At 37.5% G+C, this 24,940-nt stretch overlaps 1 protein-coding gene across 13 annotated transcripts in view; it reads right to left on the reverse strand.

The window, feature by feature from the left end:
• Positions 1–1,929: 1,929 nt before the first annotated feature.
• PARD3 (par-3 family cell polarity regulator) overlaps positions 1,930–24,940 on the reverse strand; it is a 445,202-nt gene continuing 422,191 nt past the window's right edge. For all 13 annotated transcript variants that reach the window (XM_039705901.1, XM_039705907.1, XM_039705894.1 and 10 more), the window contains 3 exons: positions 17,148–17,268; positions 7,621–7,748; positions 1,930–4,222 (listed from right to left, as the gene is read on the reverse strand). In XM_039705901.1, coding sequence (XP_039561835.1) covers positions 3,829–4,222; positions 7,621–7,748; positions 17,148–17,268 — 643 coding nt within the window. In that variant the 3' untranslated portion in view covers positions 1,930–3,828. The remainder of the gene's footprint in view (positions 4,223–7,620; positions 7,749–17,147; positions 17,269–24,940) is intronic.

The raw sequence follows: 24,940 nt of genomic DNA on the forward strand, positions 1-24,940 counted from the left end.
TTGAAATGCAGGCCTTATATCTACAGTCATGGCCACATATCTACAGTCATGATGGGCTTAAATTTTGTTTTGTTGTTCTTCCAGCTGTTTGCCAGCAATAAATGGCAATTGTACTTTCCAACCATGTTCAGCTGGGCTCTGTGCCATTTTTCACTGTTTTTGATGGCAGAGTTCTCAAAGACATGCATTAAACTATCTGGCCCATGCAATAACTCACTAGGGTTGCACTCATGCTTCCAAGGAGGCCCATAAGAAGAGGGGAAATAGGTTTCTTGAGAAAGGCAGCAGTATTCTGCATTAGTAATATTAAACTTTCCCAAGGAATTTCAATAGCATTAACAAATTATTTTGATAAAATACAGGAGGCTTTGCAGATGGTTTTCTCAGGGTTTCAACAGAGCAAAATGTGCAAGCTGTACACCCACTCCTCGATGTTGTGAGCTCCCTTACAGTCTGTCCTATGACCATTCACAAATATACTAATGTTACAGACTTAATCTCATAATGGTAATGCATCCACAAACAAATTACTGCAGTAATGCAGTTAGCTCAATTAACTTTTGAATCTATTCACTAGGCAGAACTAAAGGTCATTTTCTATTAAAATATCTCCCTCCCACTTCCTTATCGCCCTTTGCAACTTATGGGAGTTAATATTAGAAATCCTGTCTACACTATGTCAGGAAGAAGACAGGGTGACAAAGCCAGAAAAAGACCTTATTCTTTACTAACATAACACAGACACAGCCCAAAGAGAACATCTGCCTTCTTTCATGAACACATCTAATTATGGTAAATTGTTAACACCTTGAAGAGGAGTTTCATAGAAGAGTAAACTTTAACATATGCCATCCTCACACATAAAACATCCTGTACTTTATACTTTCCCAAACACATGCCCTTTTTCCTACAACAGTTTATCAAAGGCCTTGTTTTGAAAAGGCCTTCAACCTGTTTTCTATTCCTGTGGATGCATTTTTTTAGCGCTTGCAATTATTTGCCAGTGCAAATAAATCCGTAGAAATGACAAACTAGGTAATCTGGGAATGCAGTCAGGAGATGAGACAGCAAGGCCTGCAAAACTGCAAATGCAATTATTCCCCACGCCCAAATGCAAGACACTACAATTTAAGTATTTTGGAAAATCCTGCCTTTACTTTATTTGGGCACTGAAAGCTGCCTGTCCACCCTACAGCTCCTGTTGCTCTTCCCCTTGAGATCCCACACTAAAGTCACAGTGAATAATTTGCCACTATTATTGCCATGGCAACACCTTGATGTCATGCATACACAGAATCATGATTGACATTCCTGCAGTAACCAACAAAATGAGAATTGAGGGGAAGAAGGAGAAAACCAAACTCAGCTCCAATACTAATGGAGGAAACAGAGGATCATTGGCACTGTAAATACTGCTTTATTCATAAATCTGCCTTCTGCCATTTTCCACCATGCCAACATTTCTGTGAAGGGCTCCCATCAGACCCCAAAACACACAAAAAATGCAGAAGGGGTTCCTAAAACATGCCTGGATTTGGCCAGATTGCAGTGGGTGACCTTCTGACAGTGCTCCATGCTACAGCACAGAAGATTTTTGCCACAGAGGTTATTCTTAAAAATGTGCCTCTTGAACGTCATAGGTATGGCCTAAAATAACACAAAACATTAAACAATGTGGGTTTTGCCTCTGAGGAAGCCTTTAGGTGCTCAGATGGGCTGTAAACTTTTTCTTTTCTTCTTTCTTTTCTTTTCTTTTTTCTTTTCTTTTCTTTTCTTTTCTTTTCTTTTCTTTTCTTTTCTTTTCTTTTCTTTTCTTTTCTTTTCTTTTCTTTTCTTTTCTTTTCTTTTCTTTTCTTTTCTTTTCTTTTCTTTTCTTTTCTTTTCTTTTCTTTTCTTTTCTTTTCTTTTCTCTATTCTCTTCTCTTCTCTTCTCTTCTCTTCTCTTCTCTTCTCTTGTCTTCTCTTCTCTTCTCTTCTCTTCTCTTGGTCACAGAATGACACACACAAACCATTAGGAATAGTATAAAACAACATCTGTTAAGAATTTTTTTAACTCAGTGTCTGCAGCAGTTTTCATAGGGGTCTACAGGCAATACCAAGACAAGGATGGAAACAGCCTTTTATTCTAAATTTCATATGTACAAGGAAAGCCATTTTACACAGTTTTGTAAATTCTGTGTAAAAAAGCTATTGTCATCCAATGTCACTGTGCTTACACTAATAAGAACTTTTAAACATGGAGTACATTATTAACAACAAAAACTGTTAACAAACAGGCATAAAAGACACAGATACGTGTGCTGATATTTCACATACATTCTAGAAATGAGTTGGCGCAAAAATAAAATGTGCCAGTAAAAAAAAATAGGCTTTTTTTTTTTTTAAATCACGCAATACATGATTTTTTTTCTTGCTTTCTCTCCTTTTTTTTACACAATATGCTGAGATCCATTCTCAAGCCTTTTCACATCAGGATTTGCAGGCACTTCAGCAACCCAGCTGTATCTTTTACAATACATGAAGTTCAGACCAACAAACAGAAAAACAGCTGCTGCAAAAGAAATTCTCTTATCCCATATGCACATTCAAATATTACTCTCTGCTAAAGCAATCATTTTGCTTTAGTAATTTTTGGATACTGACATGTTTTCAGGATGATGTGTAACAGTTTGTCTCCGTTTATCTCTCATTCATGTACTTAATGGTTTATTTTAACGTAGCATCACGATGTAACAATATGGTATATGGAAGCACAAAGTAAATTGTCCACAAAGCATCACAATGTCTAAAAAGAGGGAATTGTTCTCTTTACAGTTATTTGATCCAAATAAAAACTTTGATTTCCTCTGCTCTTGCTTGGAGCTATCTCCAAAATTTGTCCAAAGACTACTGTGTACTAGATGAGTTAACATGACACCCTCCCTAGTTCTCTTCCTAGATACAAGTGTCAAATGACCAAATTAATTTAGAAGCAAAGCAAAGCAGAACTCAATTGCATGTGTGTTCATAATTTCCCATCTTTAATAAAATAGTGAAATATACTTATCAAAGGTTTCCCTGTGTCTGTATAAATAATCTCTCTCCAGTTATTTCATTTGTAATGGACTGTGCATTAAGATTATAAGGCAATTGGAACAGGATTCTCAGGATAACTGAAAGCTTAATATTGTTTTCCTCATGAGTCAGGATAAAGGCTTTTTTAATAAGCTCAGAGTGCGGAGAGAGAGAAAAAAAAGAGTGCGTATGTGCATAATAGAAGAAGGATAGTTTTTCAGCATATAGACACTTAAATATTGATCAACAAAGACAGGTAATGACTCCACCATAAAACCTATCAGAACTCCAACTGCAATTCAGAGTAGAGCTCAGCCTTATCCACTCAAGAGTGATATGTACACCTCCTTCTGACCCGAGAGAAATAATAAAGGACATGTCAATGCTTCCTTCAACCTCAAATTCATTCATTTTATGCCACAAAGCTGCATGTTGGTATAATAAGTCACTGCAAAGTAAAACACATTACAACAAATCCTAGCAAAAAGCCATTGACAGCTACAGGACTGGGCTACAGAACTGGGAAGGCAGGGGCAGCTCTGCTGACTTCCACTATGATTGTCAAATGGTGGAACACCCTTCCATGGATTCAACACTTGGGACAGAACAGCAAAGACGTAAGGCCCACCAATGCTTTGCCCAGATTTTCAAAGGCACTGAAATAGAAAACGGATATATTCCTTAGTACCATCAGCGTAAAAAGTTTTCAAAATACAAGTCTTTATATGAAAATGTTCCTTATTGCATGGTAAGTTGATCCTCCTTTTCTTCACCTCAAGAATAAAACGGTCTTCCCTTTTCTGGTGTTTGCAATCTGTTCAGCCTCGCTACCTGAGATGGTGAAGGCGGTACATCTTGTCTGAAAGGACCTTTAGCAGGGGCATAATTAGGGTCCTGAATTTTCTTATATGAGTCATAGTTGCTAGGCCCTTCAGAAGAAGTTTTTTTTTTCAGTTGTTGTTCTTTCCGCCTCTGCTCTTGACGGAGCAGTTCTTGTGTTTCTAGCATCACCCTGGCATTAAAGCCATGTCCCCCCATATAGCCATTCCTTGATCCCTGGTAGCTGGAATATCTGGGATTTTCCTTTGCAGTCTGGAACCCTTCTCCAGGGGAATAATTCTGCTCCCAGGAGTCTTGAGATACAGAACTGGCATTTTTCCTGCTTTGCCTGAAAAGAAAAATGAAAAAGGTTTTTTAGACAAACGTTGCGGTTCACCTTCAACTGTTATTGACAACAATCACTGGAAAGAAGGTAGCTTCTGCTGTGCCATCAGCTTTTGCCCAGAGATAGCATCCTCTAAGAAGTCACTTTCTAGAGTCACAGTTCTCTTCTGCCCCAAAATGATTTCTTGTCTCTTTTGCTGGGAGAAGAATTTCTAGAGAGCTGAACTATATCTCTAGGCCTCTGCAGGAGGAATACGCCATAAAAACCCATCCAGCTACAATTACCCTCATGTTCTCAAGAAAAAAGTGTTACAATTCAGTTGCAGACTAGGAAAGAGCACAGGTGTTTCTGTGCTTCCTAAGAATGCAGGTGACAGCCAGCAATTGTAAAGTCACTCATGAAATATTTGAATCTAGACTGACACTTGATTAACTGTGCAACAGGCAGGTCCTCAAAACACTTGTCCTAACACTGCACAAGTCAGAAGATAAAGCTCATTACTGAGAGTTAAGTTCTTCCTCCCATGTCCAGAACTAAGACATTCTGTGCTATAAGGAGTGTTTCCCCATCTGCTATAGCTTTCATCAAAGAAGAGGCAGAGATAACATTTTTTGCTCATTTTTTGGCTCCAGGGAGTAGATAAATAGGCCAAATACACATAGGAATTACAAATTCTTATCTCTTTTCACAATAAATCACCACATTATTTTGAAGACAGATTATGGTTTTGAAATAACTTTAATTTACTATCAAACTGCTAGATGCTTGTATGAATTTAAAATAAGATTGGTGGTGATAAAGTAAAACAATTTTGTGCTGCAGCAAAAGAGATACCCACTTTGAGATTAAAATTAGAGTATGAGAATCAAGTAATAAAATAAAATATATTGCGACATAAATCAATACGAAAATAATTTAGTTGTTTATATATGGCATGGTTTTTCATGTCATCACATACGACAGTGCGGCCTCATCCAATGAATATGCAGCGGAGAGACAGGAGAACTGGAAAATTTTTCTACCATTACTAAAAGTAAAAACTCACCTAATGTTTTTGCAATCTTCCTTCTACATGTATAATTTGAAAATTACCATATCTACCTTATTTCATAACTGATTCTGAGGCCCCTGGATGAAAAATATTATGCAAGATAATATGGGAATTATTGCAGAAAAAATTACGACATAATGTAAATTCTTACAAAATTTTTATAGCTGTTATTGGTAACCTCATATCCAACTTTGCCAAAGCAACAATGCTTCTGAGTCATGTTTTATCACTCCCTGGAACAAGAGCAAATTGAAGGAACCTCTGTAGGCTACGAAACTGTCAGGTTCCTGATCTAGAGCAAGATAAATTTTAAGTAATACAAAATTAACATGGAGTCAAACCTTGTTCTTACAGTTTCACATGGGACAAGAGGATGACTAGTTGAACCAATTTAATTTACTGACTGTTTTCTGGTACTCGTTCAAAATTACTTGGCACACTTTCCCTGTTTTTCTGGGAAGTTCCTTTAAAATTGACTCAAGAGTTTATTTGCCTTTAGTACTAAAGATTTGAATGTGCAAAGGGGAAAAAATAGGAGGCACTTAGAGAATTCACAGGATGAAAGGCAACAAAGCTCAAGCCAGTGTACAAACTTCAAGCATTACACAGTCATGGTTGCAACATTAAGCTTGGGACCCAGTTTTCAGAGTAACAGTAAGATTTCTTTAAAGATCAGTCACAGTGTTAGGAACAGTTTGTGAAGCTGGAGAACTCCATGCCCCAGGTTGTTATAGAAGTATTGTGGTATTTACAGTGCTGAACGTTAGCCCTGCAGTTCTGTCTGCTCTCAGCACAGCTGAAACACCCAGAGAGCTCAAACTAATCCATTAAATTATCATTAATTACACAGTAACATGCATTGCTAGATTGCTAGCCATTTCTCATGTTGAAAACCACCTTGAGTAAACTTCTCAGTAACTCTTTTCAAAACAAGCATTTCTATGAGCTGTTCTATGATCTATTTTTCATACTTCTTGTTGATTAATTTTCTTGTAGATTAATTTTCACCTTAGAGTTTTTAATTTCTGCCACTGAGCAGCACAGCAACTTATTCCAATTTTTAAATGCTACCAGCAATTGTGAACAGGGGAAGCAAGTTTAAAGAATCATAGTTTTAAAACTATAAATGAACATGGTTGAGTGGAGCTAGCACAACTGAAAGAGAATTTCTCAGGAGAAACAATATGGCATTAATAGGTGTGGTCACCTCCAAAGGAAGGCAGAGAAAAAAAGTAGAGGGTTTATAAAGATTTTCAAGATGAGAAACTAACGATCTCAGAAAACACAGGAACTTTACATTTCCCTTTCCCACCTTCCAAACTTAACCGAAAAATTTTACACTGAAAGGCGTTAAAGTATTTGAAAATCTGAAACCATTTTATTTTCAAAGATACTGCTAAGATAAGAGTTCATGGCTAGATAACTTTTCTATAAGGCTTATTTTGTTTCCAAACAAAGAGTTATAATATACCTGGTAAAACATATCTTGTCACAACATTTTTTTTTTCCACACCATTTCCACACAAGTCATGAAAAATAATGCAGCCTTATTGGAAAGCAATTTGACACCAAGCTCTGGTGTAAATTATTCTCCATTCAACCATTGCTGATATTTTAAAATGCAAAGACTATTTGCATAATGCTTAACTATGAGAGTTAATTTGTGATACAAGCTAGCTAAACTTCTATTAATTCTTAAAACTAAATATCAAGTAAAAGCCATTTTGCCCAAACAACTAGTCCTTTAAAACACCTACTGTTTTAAAAAAAATGTAGGTTTGTTTACACAAAAAACTGAATAATTTTCAGCATTCTATATCTATTTTAAAAATGTGTATATGAAAACTTGAAGACCTTTGGTTTCTTGGATAATTTTCTCAGTTCCATATTTTTTTGTGGGAGGTTTTGAAATTTTTTCCCTTTTAATTTTTTCGATAGTAACATCTCTCAAAGATAGAATTTCTACCCACTAAGGAATTAGGCAAGAGAAAAAAAAATCATCTGACATATCAAAATGGGACACCTCATGTCATGCTCAGGAGACTTTTGTAATTGCAGAAAATTAAACTGGATGGTGTCCCACAAAGAATAGGTTTGTTTTAATATTTCAATTCTATTGGGTGTTGAATGTCATCAAATTCCCCTGAAATCAGCTCTGAAGAAATTCTCTGAAGCAATTCTCAGCTACCACATGCTCTCACTTAAGAAATTCTATGCCTCTTCCACAGTGAATACATTCCACCTGATATCAATGCTGAACAAAAGTGTCTGCACAAGGTATGACATTTTCCTCCACAAATGAAATTAGCTGCAGGCTCCCAGGCACAAACAGCTTCAGAAGTTCCCATACCTGGGCAAGGAGCTGTACTGGCGCTGGGCTTGCTGGAAGCTCTCCCGTTCCTCCTGCCGCTGCCGCTGCATTTGGACCTCCACTGACACCGAGTGCCTGCCACTCTGTGAGTACGTCTTGGTGTTTGGCTACAAAACAAAATGAAAGTGTCTTAAACAAAGCAGAAAAAAACCCACAAAAGAGCTCTCATTTAAGTTGCTATTGTACAAATACAGCGTTATTTATTTTAACTTGCTGTTCAAGCAACTCTTGCCCAATAATTAGGGAAAATTCTGACCCGTAACAGTGGCCTGTGCCACAAATTCTGTTTCTGACCTACTGTTTCTGAGATGTATGAGCAAAGAATCATCCAGAATGGGTTATGCTTTTATGGCAACACTGTAATGTAAATTAAATCAGTGAAACAGATTTTCAGATTCTGAGTTGGCCTAGCCATGATAATGCTAAGTTCCACACCTCTCTAAGGATTTGCGAGGGGAAGGAGCACAGCAGCTCCTCTGAACCTCACCAAAATGCTCAAGTGATGCTCTGCCTTAGTGGAACCATTCTATTTTTCAGTCGGCCTAGAGGCTGGGAAAAATTTTCTGGTTCAATATGATCAAATAGATAAATTTAGCAAGTCTCTTGTGGACGATGACCACTCCTATATCTTTGAGTAGGATTTTAATGAAGTGACAATTTGAAACGTTGAAACCAGTACTAAGATCAAGTGAAAATGGATGGTCTTTCTGGGAACAGAGAGTATTACAAGATCTGACAGAATGGCTGGATTCAAACTTTGGAACATGGAAAAGTTTACTTTTACAGAGATACCTATCACTTTATTCAGATTTTGTGATTTCATTTTGCAAAATAAAGGGTCACAAAAATCAAAGAATGCTATGGGCTTTTCTTATTGTTTTACTAATAAGAAACAGAGCATTTTTTTTTCCTCCTTAAAATTACCAGTACTATTCAAAATATATAAGTTTAGGTATAGGAAGGTTAGGGACCATAACCACTTGTCTGAGCCTGGAACTGAAACAGCTTCTCTCAGACCTACTTTTAAAAGGATGTTTTGTCTTTTTATCTCTGCTTTTCCTCGAAACAAACATCTCTTGTTTTTTTCCATTACAATTTCTGCAGCAGAAAGAGATCTTAATGGCTCACATATATATGCAAGAGAAAAGGCTTTCCAAAAGCTTTGCACATAGAGGACAAGTTTTAGAAACTAGAGTTGTCATTTTTGATGTGTCTTACTATTGTCATGTACCTGCAGGTAGCCAGAAACAACAAGTTTTAAACAGGTGTACAACTTTTGGAAATTTGTTGTCAATGAGAATGCACTTCAGACAGAATCAGTCTCAGGTCTGAATTTAACAGACACAATTTTCCCATTATAAGAAGATTTCTGGCTGAAGGAATCAGAATGTGAAAGCACAGACTACGAATAACAGTGAACTAATTTAAGAGAATCCTGAATGCAACAGTAATGTCTATTTTAGAATAGGTTACTTTTTACTGTGTAAAAACCTCAGTAAAACAGCATTTCTAATGAAAAATGCTTTAGGAATGGTGAGGTGAAGCAACAAATTGAGAAAACATAATCATGTGTCAGCCTTGTGGGAAATTTTCTTAGAGATGAATAAGCTGTACATATGTATGTCCAAACCAACAACCCCCACAGAGATTTCCTACTATATTAAATAAGGGCTACACATACAGAGCAGCATTTCAGTTATTGCATATGTCAACATTTCTAACTTTCTTGACTTTATTGAGAGTCTTCTGACATTTGGTATTTTATTGAAGGGCTCAGCTTATAGAAGGGAGTGATTACCTGAAAATCATAGGGTTTATTTGTGAATCCTCTCCTGTGTGGTTATAAGCAACTTACAGCAAACCAGAGGGAAACTGAGAAGTTCCCATATCAACTTTCCGATAAAGAATAAAAACATTTAAACTAAGATTTTACAGCCAATCTCCTAATTTCATGGGTTTCACTTCAACAACATTGGAAAGCTTGCAGCTACATTATGTCATATGTGAGAAAGTAGTTATCACAGATAAGACATGAAATCAGAATTGCTTCTCTTTATTTGAAAACATTTTCACTTTTTTCAGTTGGCTGTAAATATAAGGGATTAAAGAATTTGACAGTACAGAGAACAGTTCAATCACCAAAAAGGTGGAGATTGGATTGAGCTGCTGCTCAGTTTAGGTTTATACAGGACAATAAAATGCACCACCTAGAAGGCACACACACGTGCAGAAAGAGGAGTTACCACAAAAGCCTGCAGTAAAGTGGCAGAGGCTCTGAAAGTCATAATGGAGTACGAGTGGACAAAGATCAAAATGTAACTTCAGAGATATTTCTTTTTAATGCACTGAAGAACCAGTGGTTCAATAGAGGCAGGAGCTGTCACTCCTGTCTGCCTGCTGTAGTGCATGGCCAGAATGACAGGATCTGAGGAGTCTGGTCTGGATTCTCTGCAGTTCAGAAAGAATTTCATCTAATGGGCGACGTTTATAATTTGATGGGTCTAAAGGCAAACATCTCAAATCCATTATCTGATTTACTGAAGGTATGCCCTGTTAAACTAAAAGGATTTGCAATACTTAGCTAATCTGGAAAGGACATGTATTTAGTCTGAATGTTGTTCACATCTACAATAAGCTGTTCATATAATTGAATCTATTATCTCAATTAAAGTATCCAAAAATATGTCAATGAGACACAAAAATCCTCCCTTTGTATGCAAGCATATATTCCATATCATAACATACATACACATAGACAGGTACATTCAACCATCTTATTAATGAAAAGGCTTTTCTTTCAAAACTTTTCATTCAAAACCTCAGTGATACCATTGTGAATGCCCTTGATATATGGTTATGATGATATAGAGATTTAATATAATCCATTTTGGACCCTCAATTTTCTCAGTAAAAATGCAAATCTCTATACAGTGATATGACTTTTCAATGTGCTGTTGATTAAAGTAACTAAACAAAAATATTTATATAATTAGTAGCTTTGCTCTTCAAAAACTAATTGGTAATTTTGTCTCAGTTCTCATAGTATGCTCTTATGCACATATATTTTAATAAAATACATTCTTAAACACACATCTATATAAATATCTAGCCCATTTATGTTAGCATAAAATGGAGAAAATTAAGAAGAAAATGTTGCACTATTTTCAGATCTTTCTCCAGAGCAAAAAAAACACGTACAAGGAACACACGTAACACAGCAATTATAACACTGATATCAACACAAGGCTAAGTACAATTATAACAACCTGAAACCATCCAACAAAGCTGGCAACAACTCAGTCCTCACAGAACAGATTGATAAGAACTCTGGCCTTGCTTGCAGTGAGATGTATGACAAGCACTGACCTTTTAAATTAGGATGTGGTCAAGGCCACAATAACAACCAAGGCTGAGTTATACAAATAAATGTATGTTCATGTCTTCCACAATACATTTAAGTGGCAATGATAGTGCATTCAGCATTGTTAAACAACATTTAGCATTTAAGATAGATGAAATTACACAGCTCTCTTCCCAAAGATGCATTAATTTAAAACCAGGGCTGCAAAGTTTAAAGTTTCTACCTTCTCACTTAATGCAAACATTTTTTCACGTTACAGAGAGTAGCTCTGTAACAGAACATGTAACCCTCATGCTTCAAGTTGCAGTGACCATTATCAGCAGTCCAGGGCAGCATATTTTAGGGACAAAGGTCCCTCCTCTCTTTTCCTACCTATCCCAGGGGCTGCCCACACAGCCTCTGTCCCTGCACAGTGGCATTTCTACCCACACTGGGTAGTGCTGCATGGTGGCAGCAGGGATCCCTCAGGAATGACACAGATCAAAGCTGCCACTGAATTACAGAGAGGACATCATGGGGCCATGGCTTTTCAGGGAGACCCAACCAGTTCAGGAGACAGGAGATCTACCAGTGACACTGACATACCTATCTGACAGCCTAGAGCCACAGGAACAGGCTGGGAGATAACTCTTTGGGTTGATAAAGAAATAGTTAACAAGGAGATTATTAAAGGAGCAATTTAGTATTTTCCCAGCTATTAAAAAAGACCACTATTTTATTAAAATAATGTGGGGTATTTTGTTGTTTTGGTTTTTTTTTTTTTTTTTTTTTTTTTTTTTTTTGGGATGTGGGGTATTTTTAGGGGGGGTTTTTTTGTTTGGTTTTTGTTTGTTTGTTTGTTTGTTTGTTTGGGGTTTTTTTTTCAGATTAAGGTCTGTGTTTAACCAAGTTTCAAGTTCACCTGGGAACTTGGCAGGCACAATGGCCCCCAAAAGTCTGTGGTTCTCATAGTGCAGCACTAATTAGAAATAGATAAGATTAAATGACCTTGCCTGCTTTATGTGTAAAAGTACTTGGCACAGATGACAGACAATCCAGTAACTGTGTATATCAAAATTCAGAATGATAAAAAACATTCAGTGTCTCTGGGAGATGTCCTTGAAAACTATTTTTACTTCCATCTTTGTGTTTATGTTGCTATGGTGAACAGAACATATAGCAGCATGTCTTTTAAAAATTGCCAACAGGTGCATGTATTAACTCAAACAACATGTAATAAGAAAATCCCATCCCTTTCTGTGCCTTTCTATGGTGTACATGTAGGAAGCTGAGCAGAATAGAACAATGATTTCTGTTCTGTATTAGGAGCAGCAGAAGGAAAATCTTCAGTATGGCAGAAACAAACCACTAAACCCTGAAATTCTGCTTGAGGTATTTATGCTCACTGTATGCCTGTGAGCTATAAACATTTGTTTACTAACTAAAATGACTTAATTTAATTTTAAAATCTTATATTTTTTTTTTTTAATTTCAAATATATAAGTAGATTAAAGCTAGTGGTTAAAAAACGTTAAAAATAAAAAATGTTAAAGTTAGAGCCTAAACCATAGCAAAAAATGCTAGTGTTTTATTAAATCCTTTGCAGATTTAAAATGGATTTTAACCGCACAGGTAAAGAGAAATCACCTATGGACACACTTTCCTAAAAGTTATTATAATAATTTTGGTTTCCTCTCTGAAAGATATTGTGGGATAGGAGAAACTGCAATTTAGCTTCTAAGGTTTTTGTCTACTGCAATACTCTGTTAGATATTGCCTAATATATTGCATAATATATCCTAAAATAGATGCTTGAAATGGATTAATAATAGAAAGAATTATTACAATACCTCTCTTTCTCATTAATGTGTTGAGTACTTCTACATAATTTACAGACTGATATAAACTTTAGAATGTTTACATTGAATAAAGTCTGTTATTCATTTTTTTCAGGTAATATTAATATGCTATGGTCAAAGTTATAGCAATAAAAATGTTTCCTAAAGAATTTTAGACTATTTAAAATTTAGTATGGCTTTGAGAAGGTCAAGGACTTGACTACAGGGATAAGAAATAAATATATTAGACAGAAAAAAAGGATTTTTTTCTATAGAGACAAGTCCTACACACCAACAAACAGCAGAAAACACCCAAGCAGAAAAAAACCCCAGCCCTTCTGAACCTTCAGTTAACAGGCCATGTATACATATATTAGGACTCCTGGAGTCTTTCCTCTATGAAAATCATATAATTATTTATTTTTCACAAATTTGTGCATGTAATTAAAGATATACTCAGCCAAGTCAGGTAGTGTATATATTATGACCCAGCTAGCTGTTATCTTTAGAAAATCAAGCATATTTTTATTTGACTCCTAAATATTTAGAGTACATTTTGCTGAGCTGCTCTCTCAACAGCAGATTTTTCCTGTCATTTAAACAGATCTAGGATGGCTGGAGATGAATGTATTAGTGAATGGAATTTGCCACCTCCGATTTTGCTGAGCTGCTCTGTCAAAAGCAGATTTTCCTGTCATTTAAACAGATCCAGGATGACTGGAGATGAATGTATTAGTGAATGGAATTTGCCACCTCCCATTTTCAGCACCAATTATTATATTGAATATGATGAAATAAAGCACCAACTTTTGTCCCTCAAGCATCTTTTGTGGGCTTTTTTGGATCACTGATGTGCTTCCAGAAACAGGACTGGCAAGCAGCTGTAGTGTTTTCCATGGATTTAAAATGCTCTTTTTTTAAATTGGATTGTTCACTCCCATGGCATTCAGTGCTACAGAGCTGTGGTTTTGTTGTTGAAGGGGTGGGTGTGTGTCTGTTAATCAAGATGTGACTAGGCAAAAATACAAGATGTGGAACAAATTACAACAAAGTCCCCCAAAGTCTGGAACTGATACAAGGTAAGCCTCAGCAGACCTAACACAATCCAGAAAAGCACAGAAAACAGAGGCTTAGCTTTGGTACAAAACAGAAAAATCAGCCCCAAAAGAATCCTCATTAGTATAAAAGTGCCATAGCAACATCAAGGGCCTTAAATATTAGCAGACACACTGTAATTCCATGCAATTCTGCATGTCCAGATACACATTTCTGCACTTTGACTGGAATTAACACCAGCAGGATTAAAATGGATTAATTAAATTTTATGTTATTTTTATCTTTTTTTTCCCATGCAACATCAGGCCTATAGTGTTGCCCTTGAAAGCCTCTTGTACCTCACTTTTTGAAATACAAACACATAAAAAGCACCACATAAAAGAAAAAAAAGAAATGCTATGATGAAAGTCATCCTAAAATAAACAAATGCAAAAATCCCTTCCGTAATGCTTTGACTCAGCTTACAGAACCAGTGAATTTTAGAGAAGGCTCGATGTTGCAACATTTAGGCAGTTATTTAAACCCTAACAGTGTGTCATTCAAATGGCCTTGAGCAGAAATGTTATGCTGCTTAATAGACAGTGTCATCTCATTCCAGCACTATCACTTTTTGTGTCTGTTAAGCTGCCTGGTGCTGTTGAACTTGACGCAGGCAGACAAGTACTTTGTTTACTGCCAGGACAAACACGGTGGGGCAAAAAGTCCAGTGCTGTTGCATTGCTCAGCTACAGAGAAATGACCTTCACCTGATGGGCCTCAGCAGGAAGGGATGGGCCAGGCACCCACAGGTACCACTCAGAACCGGCTGTGCTCCATGGAATGAGAGCTGCCTCCCACCCAGGGAGGAGACTGAAGGTATCTGTCACAGGTAAATGGACTCCTGGGTCACAGGCCATAAATATTCTGGGAGGAATTGGAGTTGGTGAGGTTTACAGGACCATTTTTATAATATATTAGTGGGTTTCTCAAGCATTGAGCTCCTCTGAACATCCTCAGAGCTGCCAGATTTCCATCAGCATCCATTACTTCCACTGCAAACTCCATGCTCATTTATACTTCCAACAGTCCCCCATCACATCAGCACTTCATTCCCTATCCTCAACCATCCCATCCGCTCTGTAATGAGAAATGCAAACTACTTATCACCTCATAGCACACACTTCTCCAAGGATGGGTTTTTCCTCTCTTTCTATCCAAACCAGGTCAGAGTTGGCTGCTGTCTTGTGGCTCAGAGGCTTCTCTGTATGCAAAGCCTTTTGTTTATGCAGGCTGCACAACCCATCTCCCTCAGGTGAAAACACTCTTTTCAACAATGGCCCACGTACAGTTGCACTTTGCACTGCTGTGGTTTGGAAACAACAGCTCACAGATGGAGAAGACTGAAAAGACACTGATGAATGTATCTAAGTATTTTCCTACACGTGTACTGTAAACCAATTCTGCATTTTTTTGGTGTCATCGGTATTTAATAACACATCTGGATCTGTTTTGAGAGGTTGTCTCAAGAAAGTCCATCATTTTAGACTAACATGTTAAAGTAGTACAACACACTCCTTAAAAAACAGGATTATGGCTCTTTAAAACTGAAATGACTGTGAAGTGCTGAAATGGATGAGATCATTGCTTTATCCTTTCCAAGCACTGTGATCTTGAAAGGCTGGAATACACGATGGAAAAATAAAATTATAAGTCAAATAGACTTTGGGCAACTTTTTAACTTTTTTTTAAAGTACTTATCTAAAATAAAACATTTGGTCACCTATGTATTTAACAACAGAACAGCTCCTACAAAAGCAACAATAAGCTTCAGAACTAATATTAATACATTAAGCTGAATTAGTCACTTTGAGCTCATTTGCATGATCTGTAGAAGGGGAGTAAACAGAGAGATACCATTTGTTTGAAAAAGAGAAAATAGAAAGGTCAATGTTCTGACCCAGAATTTAGGAAATTATTCCATTCCTAAGGTAATCAGTCTGTCATCCAAATAATTCTCTTCTTGTTCATATAATAAACATATAATAAAAGCCAAGCTGACTGTCTGAAGTTGCTATGGCATTTAGATATACAACAATTTGGCCCACGACCTTCAGTAGTTAAGTTCTCAAGTCTTCAAGAGTGCAAGCTTTTCTCATACACAGTTTTCCCAAGAATGTTGCTGAAATCTCTCATTTGGAAACCAAACAGTAGCTGGTATGGGTAACAGAAGGTATCAACTACACCCAGCCCCAACCTACCCCAAATGGCTGAACTATGCCTGTGATGAGCTAGCACATTATCTTCCCCACCTCAAACTGAAAGCATCTGCTCATAAAAAAAAAAGTTTGTATCATCTTCTCAATTTCAGAGGAAGCTAGATGTTTCTAATACAAGAAAAGAGAAGCCTATATCTGCTGTTCTCACTGACTTCATACGCAGACATGGTGGCTCTTTGGCTGTTCTCACCTCAGCCTCGTGTGCATGGCAATGCTGAGCAACAAAAACTCAAACTCACCACCCTCACCTGCTTCAGAGGAAGCTGTGAGAGATTTTACTGTTGTCATCACACAGTTCCCAGTTTTTTGGGAACACAAGCAAGTTGTTCACTGTCTTTACCAGGGAATTTTCAACAAAATTACAGTTTTTGCCTCATATTTAAAGGATCCTAATTTAGGATGTGTAATTGATTAAAAAGCAGCACTAATTCATTCAATTATGTTAATCAAGATAAGCACATGTATTGAAATAATTGTATCACATTACTGGATCAGTCTGAACAGGATTTAAAAGATCAATTAGGACATATATCTCAATACAGAACTGTCTCAGCTAATGTAAGTGTCAGAGTGGTACTATTGTAAAGGAGGCTCATCTCTCTTACTGTGAAAAGACATAGTTCTGCCTTTATGAAATAACTAAACACAGTGATATTGCCTCAGAGAAAATTGCATTTAAAATGTTTCATCTTCCATTATTTATTTTTAGTATGTATCTTATTCTGGTTTTCCTTGAAAATTTCAGATCAATAGGTACTGCCTTTGATACTAATCCAAGCAGTAACTCGCAGAGTCAAGGGTCTAACCACGGAGCAAATAATGCTGTCTGCACCCATGACAGATGGCTGAAGAAGCTTAGAACTGAAGTAAACATCAATGAACCAAAAATGGGAATCACAGCAAGGGCAGAAGTATGGAGGCAGAGCACCCTGCCTGCCTTTTGGTCTGCTCCCAAGCCACCCAGGAGCTGCAGGAGTCAGCCAAGCATCCCAGCTTTGGCAGGCCCTGCACACTCACCCACGGCTGCTCAAAGCTGTACGTGCGTCTCCTGTCCTCCACGTCCTCGTCCTGCTTTGCCTGCTGGAACTCCTGGCGCAGGCGCTGGATCCGGTCGTGATTGCTGGGGGTCGATCTGTTGCTAAAAGAGGAAGGATGGAAATGATCAATACACTTGGGAACTGCCACCTGTGACTGGGACTGCTGGGACTGATGCAGTAGTGCAGGACTACAGACATGAAAATAATTTACAAGCATTTAGTCCAAAGATCTTTAGGTTTTTTTAAATATTATTAATGCTGTTTGTCTAATAAAGAAATTTCAGGTGTTGCAAGGACAAGACAAATAAGAATACTCCTAAAAATTATCATAAGTTGTTGGCACCTTTTCAGTATATGTCACTCTTAGAGAATGAAGAAGAATAGATATAGTAGTGTCAGACTTAACATAAAGGGAAATTAAAAGTCCTAATGATCTCTGCTACTGAATAAACAAGAAAGATACTTTTCCCCGATCAATAAACTGTAGTACTATCCGATCTTTATTCACATCAAATTAATTACAATGTCTGGAGGCTCTACCTATATAAAATTTGGTTATTTTCCCCAATCAATAAGAGCCTGTCATCCCTTAGTTCTGTTTTTAACAAGTCTTTTAAATTGATCAGTCTGAAAGCATTAAAAGGCTTGGGGGCCAGTAAAAAGCCATCCATTTGACAGGGCCATAGCAGGAATGGATCTGGGCAGCAGATGAGAGCTGGCTTCACTTGGCCCCACAGACACTGGTGGCTGGGGAGGACTCAGTCCCAGAGGTACTGATACAAACCAGCACACCCAAAACCTTCAATCCTTCAAAACCATCAATTTCTCCACAATACCCAGTAATCCACACTCCATGGCGCAGGTGTACATGAAACCATGTGCATGTAATGAAATATGCACAGGAATGGCTCATTTCATGGAGAAGGGGGGAAGTGGGTATTTATTAATCTTGTTGACATTTTTCCAGCTGTGCAGCTCCCACCTGACCCTACAACCCCCCTCTTTCAAACATGTTAATGTGGGAACCACAGAAAGCCTGACAAACAAATATGCTATATCAAGACTAACCAGAAGCATTTTAATCTATTCTTGTGGGCTTCTTGTGCCCTGCATTTCATTGTTTATTTCAAAAGAGCTGATGAGGAATGGACATCTATTACTTTGTTTCAAAAGAGAAATCTGCAGAGAGACAATGGAAAGCAATTCCATAGATTTCCTTTCTTAGACACAGGGTACAATAAAACACAGTGAATTTATATCCTGTGTCTTCCCTCGTATGAAAAAAGACAATTGTAGAGCCCCTTTGTGACTGTTTTCCATGTCTTTCGGGACTGGTAGGTGCAGGGGATTGGAGGCTGTAGATGTTTGAGACATTACCTCCCACTCTTTTCAGTGCCAATAAATAGAGTTTATCAGTGCTTGGTTGGCCAGACAGAAAAATTAGTACGGTTCTGGCAAAGGCTAATTTTTGAAGTGGTTTGGGTTGATTTATTTTTAAAATTTATTTGAAACCAAAGGCAAAGAAAAGGAAGGAATTTAGAGAAGTGTTTTCTTTCATGCTTTTTAAAAACCCAAATGGGAGCTTTAGGGGATGCTTTATTTGTAGGATAAGTCAATTTCTATGTGCAAATTACCATTTTGAAAAGTACAATTAAAAGAAAGCTTAATTTAGAACAGGTGGAAATAAAACACTGCTACTTTCAAGATTTCCACTTCATTGTAGGTGTGTTGCTAATTTTATTTCCTTAATTCAACTTCATTTTGTGAAACAGCTTATCTCCATTTACAGTTTTATGTTATGTAAATTTATTCCTTATTGTCAAATTCTGCCCAGCTTTACTATACAACCACTTGTTTTTTTCCCATGCATTGCTATACACCTCACATTTTAATGGGATTCATCACAGTCCAGTATAAGACAAGACACTTTTAAACGGTTTGTTGATTTTTAAAACTGTTATTGTTAATCCAACAAACAAGTAGTCCACTTCTTTCTTTACAGAGAGGTGTTTCCTACATGATAAATTGCACTTAGAGAGCAAACATATAGTAAATATTACAATTTCAGGCATAAGAATATGTTTGAAAGAGAAAAGTAATTGAATTTCTGTGCAAAAGTTACTAGAAAAATTTCCATCCATAGATACCTCTTAGTACTCAAGATGGTGGGTAAACAATCAGAGTTCTGTAATCAAGATTGTTTCAGATTTTAGGGATCACAGTGCAAAAGTGACACTGAAGCAGTTTATCCAATGGCAAACAGAAGGTGAACTCCAAAGTACTGCACTACACCTTGTGCACTACACAGGATACACTGCACCAGGCCCAGAATGGGCTACTGGAAGGGTTATTACAGATCTGAGGGCCTCTGCACATTTTGTTAATTAAAACAATTACTTTACCAGAGGAATAGCAAGAAAATAAATGGATAAAAGAAAATAAATTGATAGTGTCCATGCCATGAAGCCAAAATGCATCTTTTCTCAAACAGCAAATGCATGAACTTCACACTCTCTACACTGCAGAGACGAGTAACAAAGGACAAGAAGGATGCTGGGATTTATGATCAACTTGTCTCCAGACCCAAGAACTTATTTTAATGCATAAAAAACCCTTACAAAAAAATGAAAAGAAAAAAGAAGTAAAGCTGATTTAAGAAAAGTTATTCAAACTTATTAAAGGTTTGATAATGGCAGAGAAGATAAATCTTTTAACAATTTTCTATTTTATCTAAAAAGCAAGGGACATGACTCAGATTTAGAAAACTGCAAAAGAAGTGAATTATAAAAAGAATTATTTCACAGAAGAAAAAGGAGCAAAATTAGAAAAAGGCATTTCTGTATCTCCTCAAATTTCTTCAAGCTGAAAAAGTCTCTAAGAAACAGAAATTGAGATCGTCAGTGGGTTAATAATAATAAAAAAATTAAATATTTTTATTTGGAAGAGGAAAAGTCAGACAGCTAAGGAGACAGTAAGATACATTTGTTAAAAGATTATTTGAGGGCTTAGACTATATCTTAGTTTTGCCTCCTTTGGTTTCCATTTTCATTTCAACCCTATTCTGATTCTCCAGGTTAAATTATAGCTGCCTTAATCTTCTCACCACTGAGGGCTTGCACATCTCTGTCCTGGCCTGCCATGCTGTCACCTCTTTTTATTTGTGCTTTTCTTCATCCAGTTACTCTTATCATCAGTGCTTTTTTTGCTGGTTTTTATGTCTCCCACTGCACTCCCTCTGCACTCAGGGAATACTTGGTACACCCACTTGGTATCTCTTTCAACTCACAATTAGTACTTCTAGAAGGAGGAAAATGCAAAAATCATAATCACTAGGGAAAACTGTCACCAATAAAATTTTGGAGTCAACAGTGCAAACTTAACTTTATTACTTTTCAGATCCCAAGATGTTGTGCTTTATCTAAAAATCTTTATGTAAGTCACATCATTATCCCTTGGGGCAGAGCTAAACAAATTACATCCCATGTGAAGTGTCCTTAGCCAGTCTAAAGCAAAATAAATTTTGACTTATTGGATGAATTGACCCAAGTAAGATAGGGTCATATCAATAGACTACTAGGATGCAGGCTGCAAGTGTTCTTGCTGCTTAAATTCCCATTGTGGGTGTATAGGGAAAGTCCTCAAAAGTTCAATTAAATGTGCCATGGTTTGTTTGAGTCCTTCACTCAAATGCACTGAAAATCTTAAGGCAGATCCACCTCAAATAATTCAGGACTATTAGCAGGAAGGAAGGAGTTTACCTTCACATCCATCCCAAGTCTATTGAAGATTTAACCTATGCCAGTTTTAAATTTTTTTGCAAAACTGAATTACAACTCTCTACAGTTACCACAGCTTGCCCAGACAGCCTTCCCTTATACCTCCTTAATAACAGGATGGCTGTGAATTTACAGAAGACAATTAGCACCTCCTAGCATCAGATACCAGTGATCTTCTCTCAAAGTGCTCTCAATGTTAAATGTTCTTAAAATAAATAAAATTCAAGGAAAGGCTTTTAGGGCCAAAGTTTACTTGGGTTGCAAAGCATCTGTGCTTTCTTGTATCACAGCTCTACTTGGCACCCCATTGCCTTCCATCTGCAGATGGCACATTTCACAATCAGTTGTTTTTTGAGTGCTGCTTCAAAACACACCACCAGCAGCACAGACTAAAAATGCAATGGTAAGCAAGACTTAGATAGGCCAGGGCTGTCATATATTTCCAGGAACAAGCAGTTGCAGCAATGGCCATCAGGGTCTCAGATCATTAAGCAATGTCTCAGTGTGATGTCATGCACTGATGTGCAGAGCTGTATTCCTTTCAAAACAGTCAGATTTTCAGTGTGATAAAGTAGATACAAACATGCCACTGAACAGGGACCACTGAAGCTTTGGGAAAAAAATTTATTGGTCTGAAAAAGCACGGAAAAAGGGTCTTAACAACACCACCAGGCAGTTGCAACTTGACTAGAATAACCAAAAGGTTAGTAAACAGTGTTCTTTACACCTTGAAATCTTCTATCACACAGTTGAGCTGCCGGGGCCTCACTGGCCTGACCGGCTGCTTAGATCTCTGGATAGCAGTAATAAAACACAGATGGGTTCTTATTTGCTTCAAGCTGGCAAATAACTATCACCCATTTGTATGATATAAATTCCTTTTCATTTGAACAGATTACCTGTGTCATGTTAAAAATTAAAGGCTGAATTTGTATCTACCTCTGTTTATACATAGAGAGGAGCAGGAAGCAAATTTATTTCCAACACACTGAGGATTGACAATGTGGCCACGCCATGGTTGGTGGCACACATCCTTACAAAAGTACAGGACTAACTGAATGCCTATAAAATTGGCCCCTTTCTTCATCACTTGAGCAGGATGAAGCTGCCCAGCAGAAAGTAGAGTGGCGATAATCTTATATAAAAATTTACTGGAACTCGAGCACCCTCTCTCCACAGTGCTTAACCCCAAGCAGATGGATTTGTCTGTTTCAGATGGCCCTTGAGGGTGAATAAGCAGAAACTGTCAGGTTATTTCAAAAAGTCATGGACATAAAATACAATGAAAGTGTGCCCTTTACCAGCCTTGAAGTTACCACCACATCCCAATGCACAGCCTGCTGGTTTGCTCACTTTAGGCAGATTTGTTAATGATCAGTGACACAGATGACTGTGCCCACAGAGCACAGGGCGATGAGGGCTGAGCAGCAGCACAGTTTGCACTGCCTCCTTCCTGCCACCAGCTTGCCAGAGCAGGTTGATCTTTTCCTATTTTGTTCTGTGGTTTATTTTTTGACATCTAAATGCCACTCCTCAGGTTTAAGTTAGTGTAACTGATTTGGCTGGTACTCTCCATCCATTGTGCCCTACATATGGTCCTTTTCTGAGACATCAGAGAATAGATTTTCCATGAACACATGGATATTAACACATTCAGACATGGTACAGAAACAGGAGCAACCATGGACAGTGCTGTATAAAAGAGCTATTATATGATTACAGAATTGCTACAGACATCTAAGAAAAAAAATTAGCTGAGCAAGAGATGAGATTTGTTAAACTAAAAATGTACCATGACTGTAACCTGGAAAGAGGCATAAAAAGCCTTATTCCACACTACTTTTGTTTTTCTTAACTGTCAAATATTTATTGGGAATAAGGCATAAAAAGGTAGAGGAGAGGTGTTAAAAACCAAAAAAATGTATGAATTACAAAACTGCAAATAAAAATAGTTTCTCTTCACTAGCTTCATTAAGTTTTATCAGCTAGTATCTTGGGTTTTTACACTCAAACCACAGGTCATAAATTCACAGTAAATCCCCCATATGTTCACCAAACACCTGAATTAAATTTCTCTTCTAGTTGTAAGAAACGAAATGTGCAGCTCAAATTAATTATGCATGCAAAGTTAGTTTCTAACAAGGGCAGCTTCTTGCATGCAGTAGGGTATACATTCTACAAGACATTTTTTCCCCCAGATCTCTTTCAATTTTGGCTTATTTCTACTGTACACATAGTTATAAAACTCATCCTCTTTTGCCATTTCGTATTTGCTAAATGAACACTGAGCATTATATATCCTTTAAAGTCAGGAGATTTTAAAGGCAGCTAAATTCAGGGATTGGCTTAGTGTGACAGGCAAGATATAGCATGTTACCTGTACACATACCTACACACTTCAGCATAGTAATTCCATCAAAACAGGATTTAAACTTTAGGATTTATGTCAATATGTATACATGTGAAATCAGCTCATTGGGAATTTTAGTGTTATTCCAGTTTGCCTTCACAGTGGAAGTTCATCAACTGCAATACCATGAAGTACATAAGTCTCCAAATGCACTCCCTTTCTTCTTCAGTGAATAAAATTAATTTCCAATTTTTGATATTGTGTTTAGATGATCATTTTACACAATTTCAACAGAGGAAATAATTAAAAACTAAAAAGATACACCTTTCTTCTCAAGATTAAAAAGGTAACCTCAAATGCTCAAAATTCAGCACTTGCTTCTGATGTGATGGAACAACGTGGAGAGGTGGGGCTGATGGGGAGGTCACTTCACCACAACAGTCTCTTCAAACTTTCCAGACTAGATTTCACTTTGAGTCCCTCTGTGGCCCTTCTGTAGCAGGGCCATCATTTTGCAGCCACTGAAATACGAAGAATGCACCCAAGACCCTTTTTATTGCCACCATCACTCTTCCTTATTAGCCTGTCAGAGCCTGCACACCGGAGACTGAAATCCAGTCTTACTTTTCAGGGGAATTCTTCTACTAAAAGAAAAAGCAGAGATTTTAGGAACTTGCTATAAACATCTGAAAACAGACACTCAGCTACTGGGTTATCGCACAGTCTAAGCCTTGCTTTAGAGCTGTTAGATTTTGCAGATATAAGCCAAGCCAATTTTCAGCCACACACAACTTGTTACAGCTGTTCTCATAGGGTATTGCACTTTCTGAGTTAGGAAAAAAAAAAAAAAAAAAAGGAAAAGAAAAAAGAGAATGCCACAAAACCTAAAAGAAAATACAAGACATCTCATTGTGAATTTCTTATGAGAATGCTAAAGAAATAGCAGAAATACACAGAGAAAGATTTAATAAATCATGAAAAAAACAAAACTAAAAAAATACTAGTGATCAAGCAAGGGAGAAATTTGCAGTTTTGATTCCAAATTAAACACAAAATTACTTCAAAGTCAGGTGGCAAAAAATGGGCTCTGACCTAAGAATCTTCCTGTCCTAATTGGAACAGACAGTGATGGCTCCAGTGCTGTTAGGTCTGATGAACACCCACAATTAGACATCACAGGCTGATCTGTGCCAGTGTGAGAGTTGCCTGGCACAGCAATACAAAGACATTTAACAAAGACCACAGAGAAGAAATCCCTTCCTGGACCTAGCTGGCCATTCCTGTGCCAGCAGAAGGGATCATCCAGAAGATCCCTAGCAGGCTTCAGGCCACGTCAGCCTTTGTTTCCATTTAAACTAATCCAGCTGCTTTGCCAGAAGCTGTTTAGGGAGAGCTCCCTCTGATCTCTCAGGATGAGACACGGGCAGAAAGAGGGGCAGCAGAAGCAGCTAGGGAGCAGTCACTCCTTAAAGCACAGCAGGATTTGCAAAAAGGAACATCTGTCCGTGGCCAGCACCACCTGTGAGGCGTGAATGCTGTGACGTGGGCAGAGCCAGCTCCCTCCAGCACATCTCACACCACTCAGCTGCTGCTCTGTGCTGACACCGTGCTCCAAAATCTGCTTCAGAGCCCACCTCTAGCCAACAG

This window comes from Passer montanus, unplaced genomic scaffold, assembly GCF_014805655.1.
Source record: "Passer montanus isolate IOZ18808 unplaced genomic scaffold, ASM1480565v1 scaffold10, whole genome shotgun sequence".
Classification (NCBI taxonomy): Eukaryota; Metazoa; Chordata; class Aves; order Passeriformes; family Passeridae; genus Passer; species Passer montanus.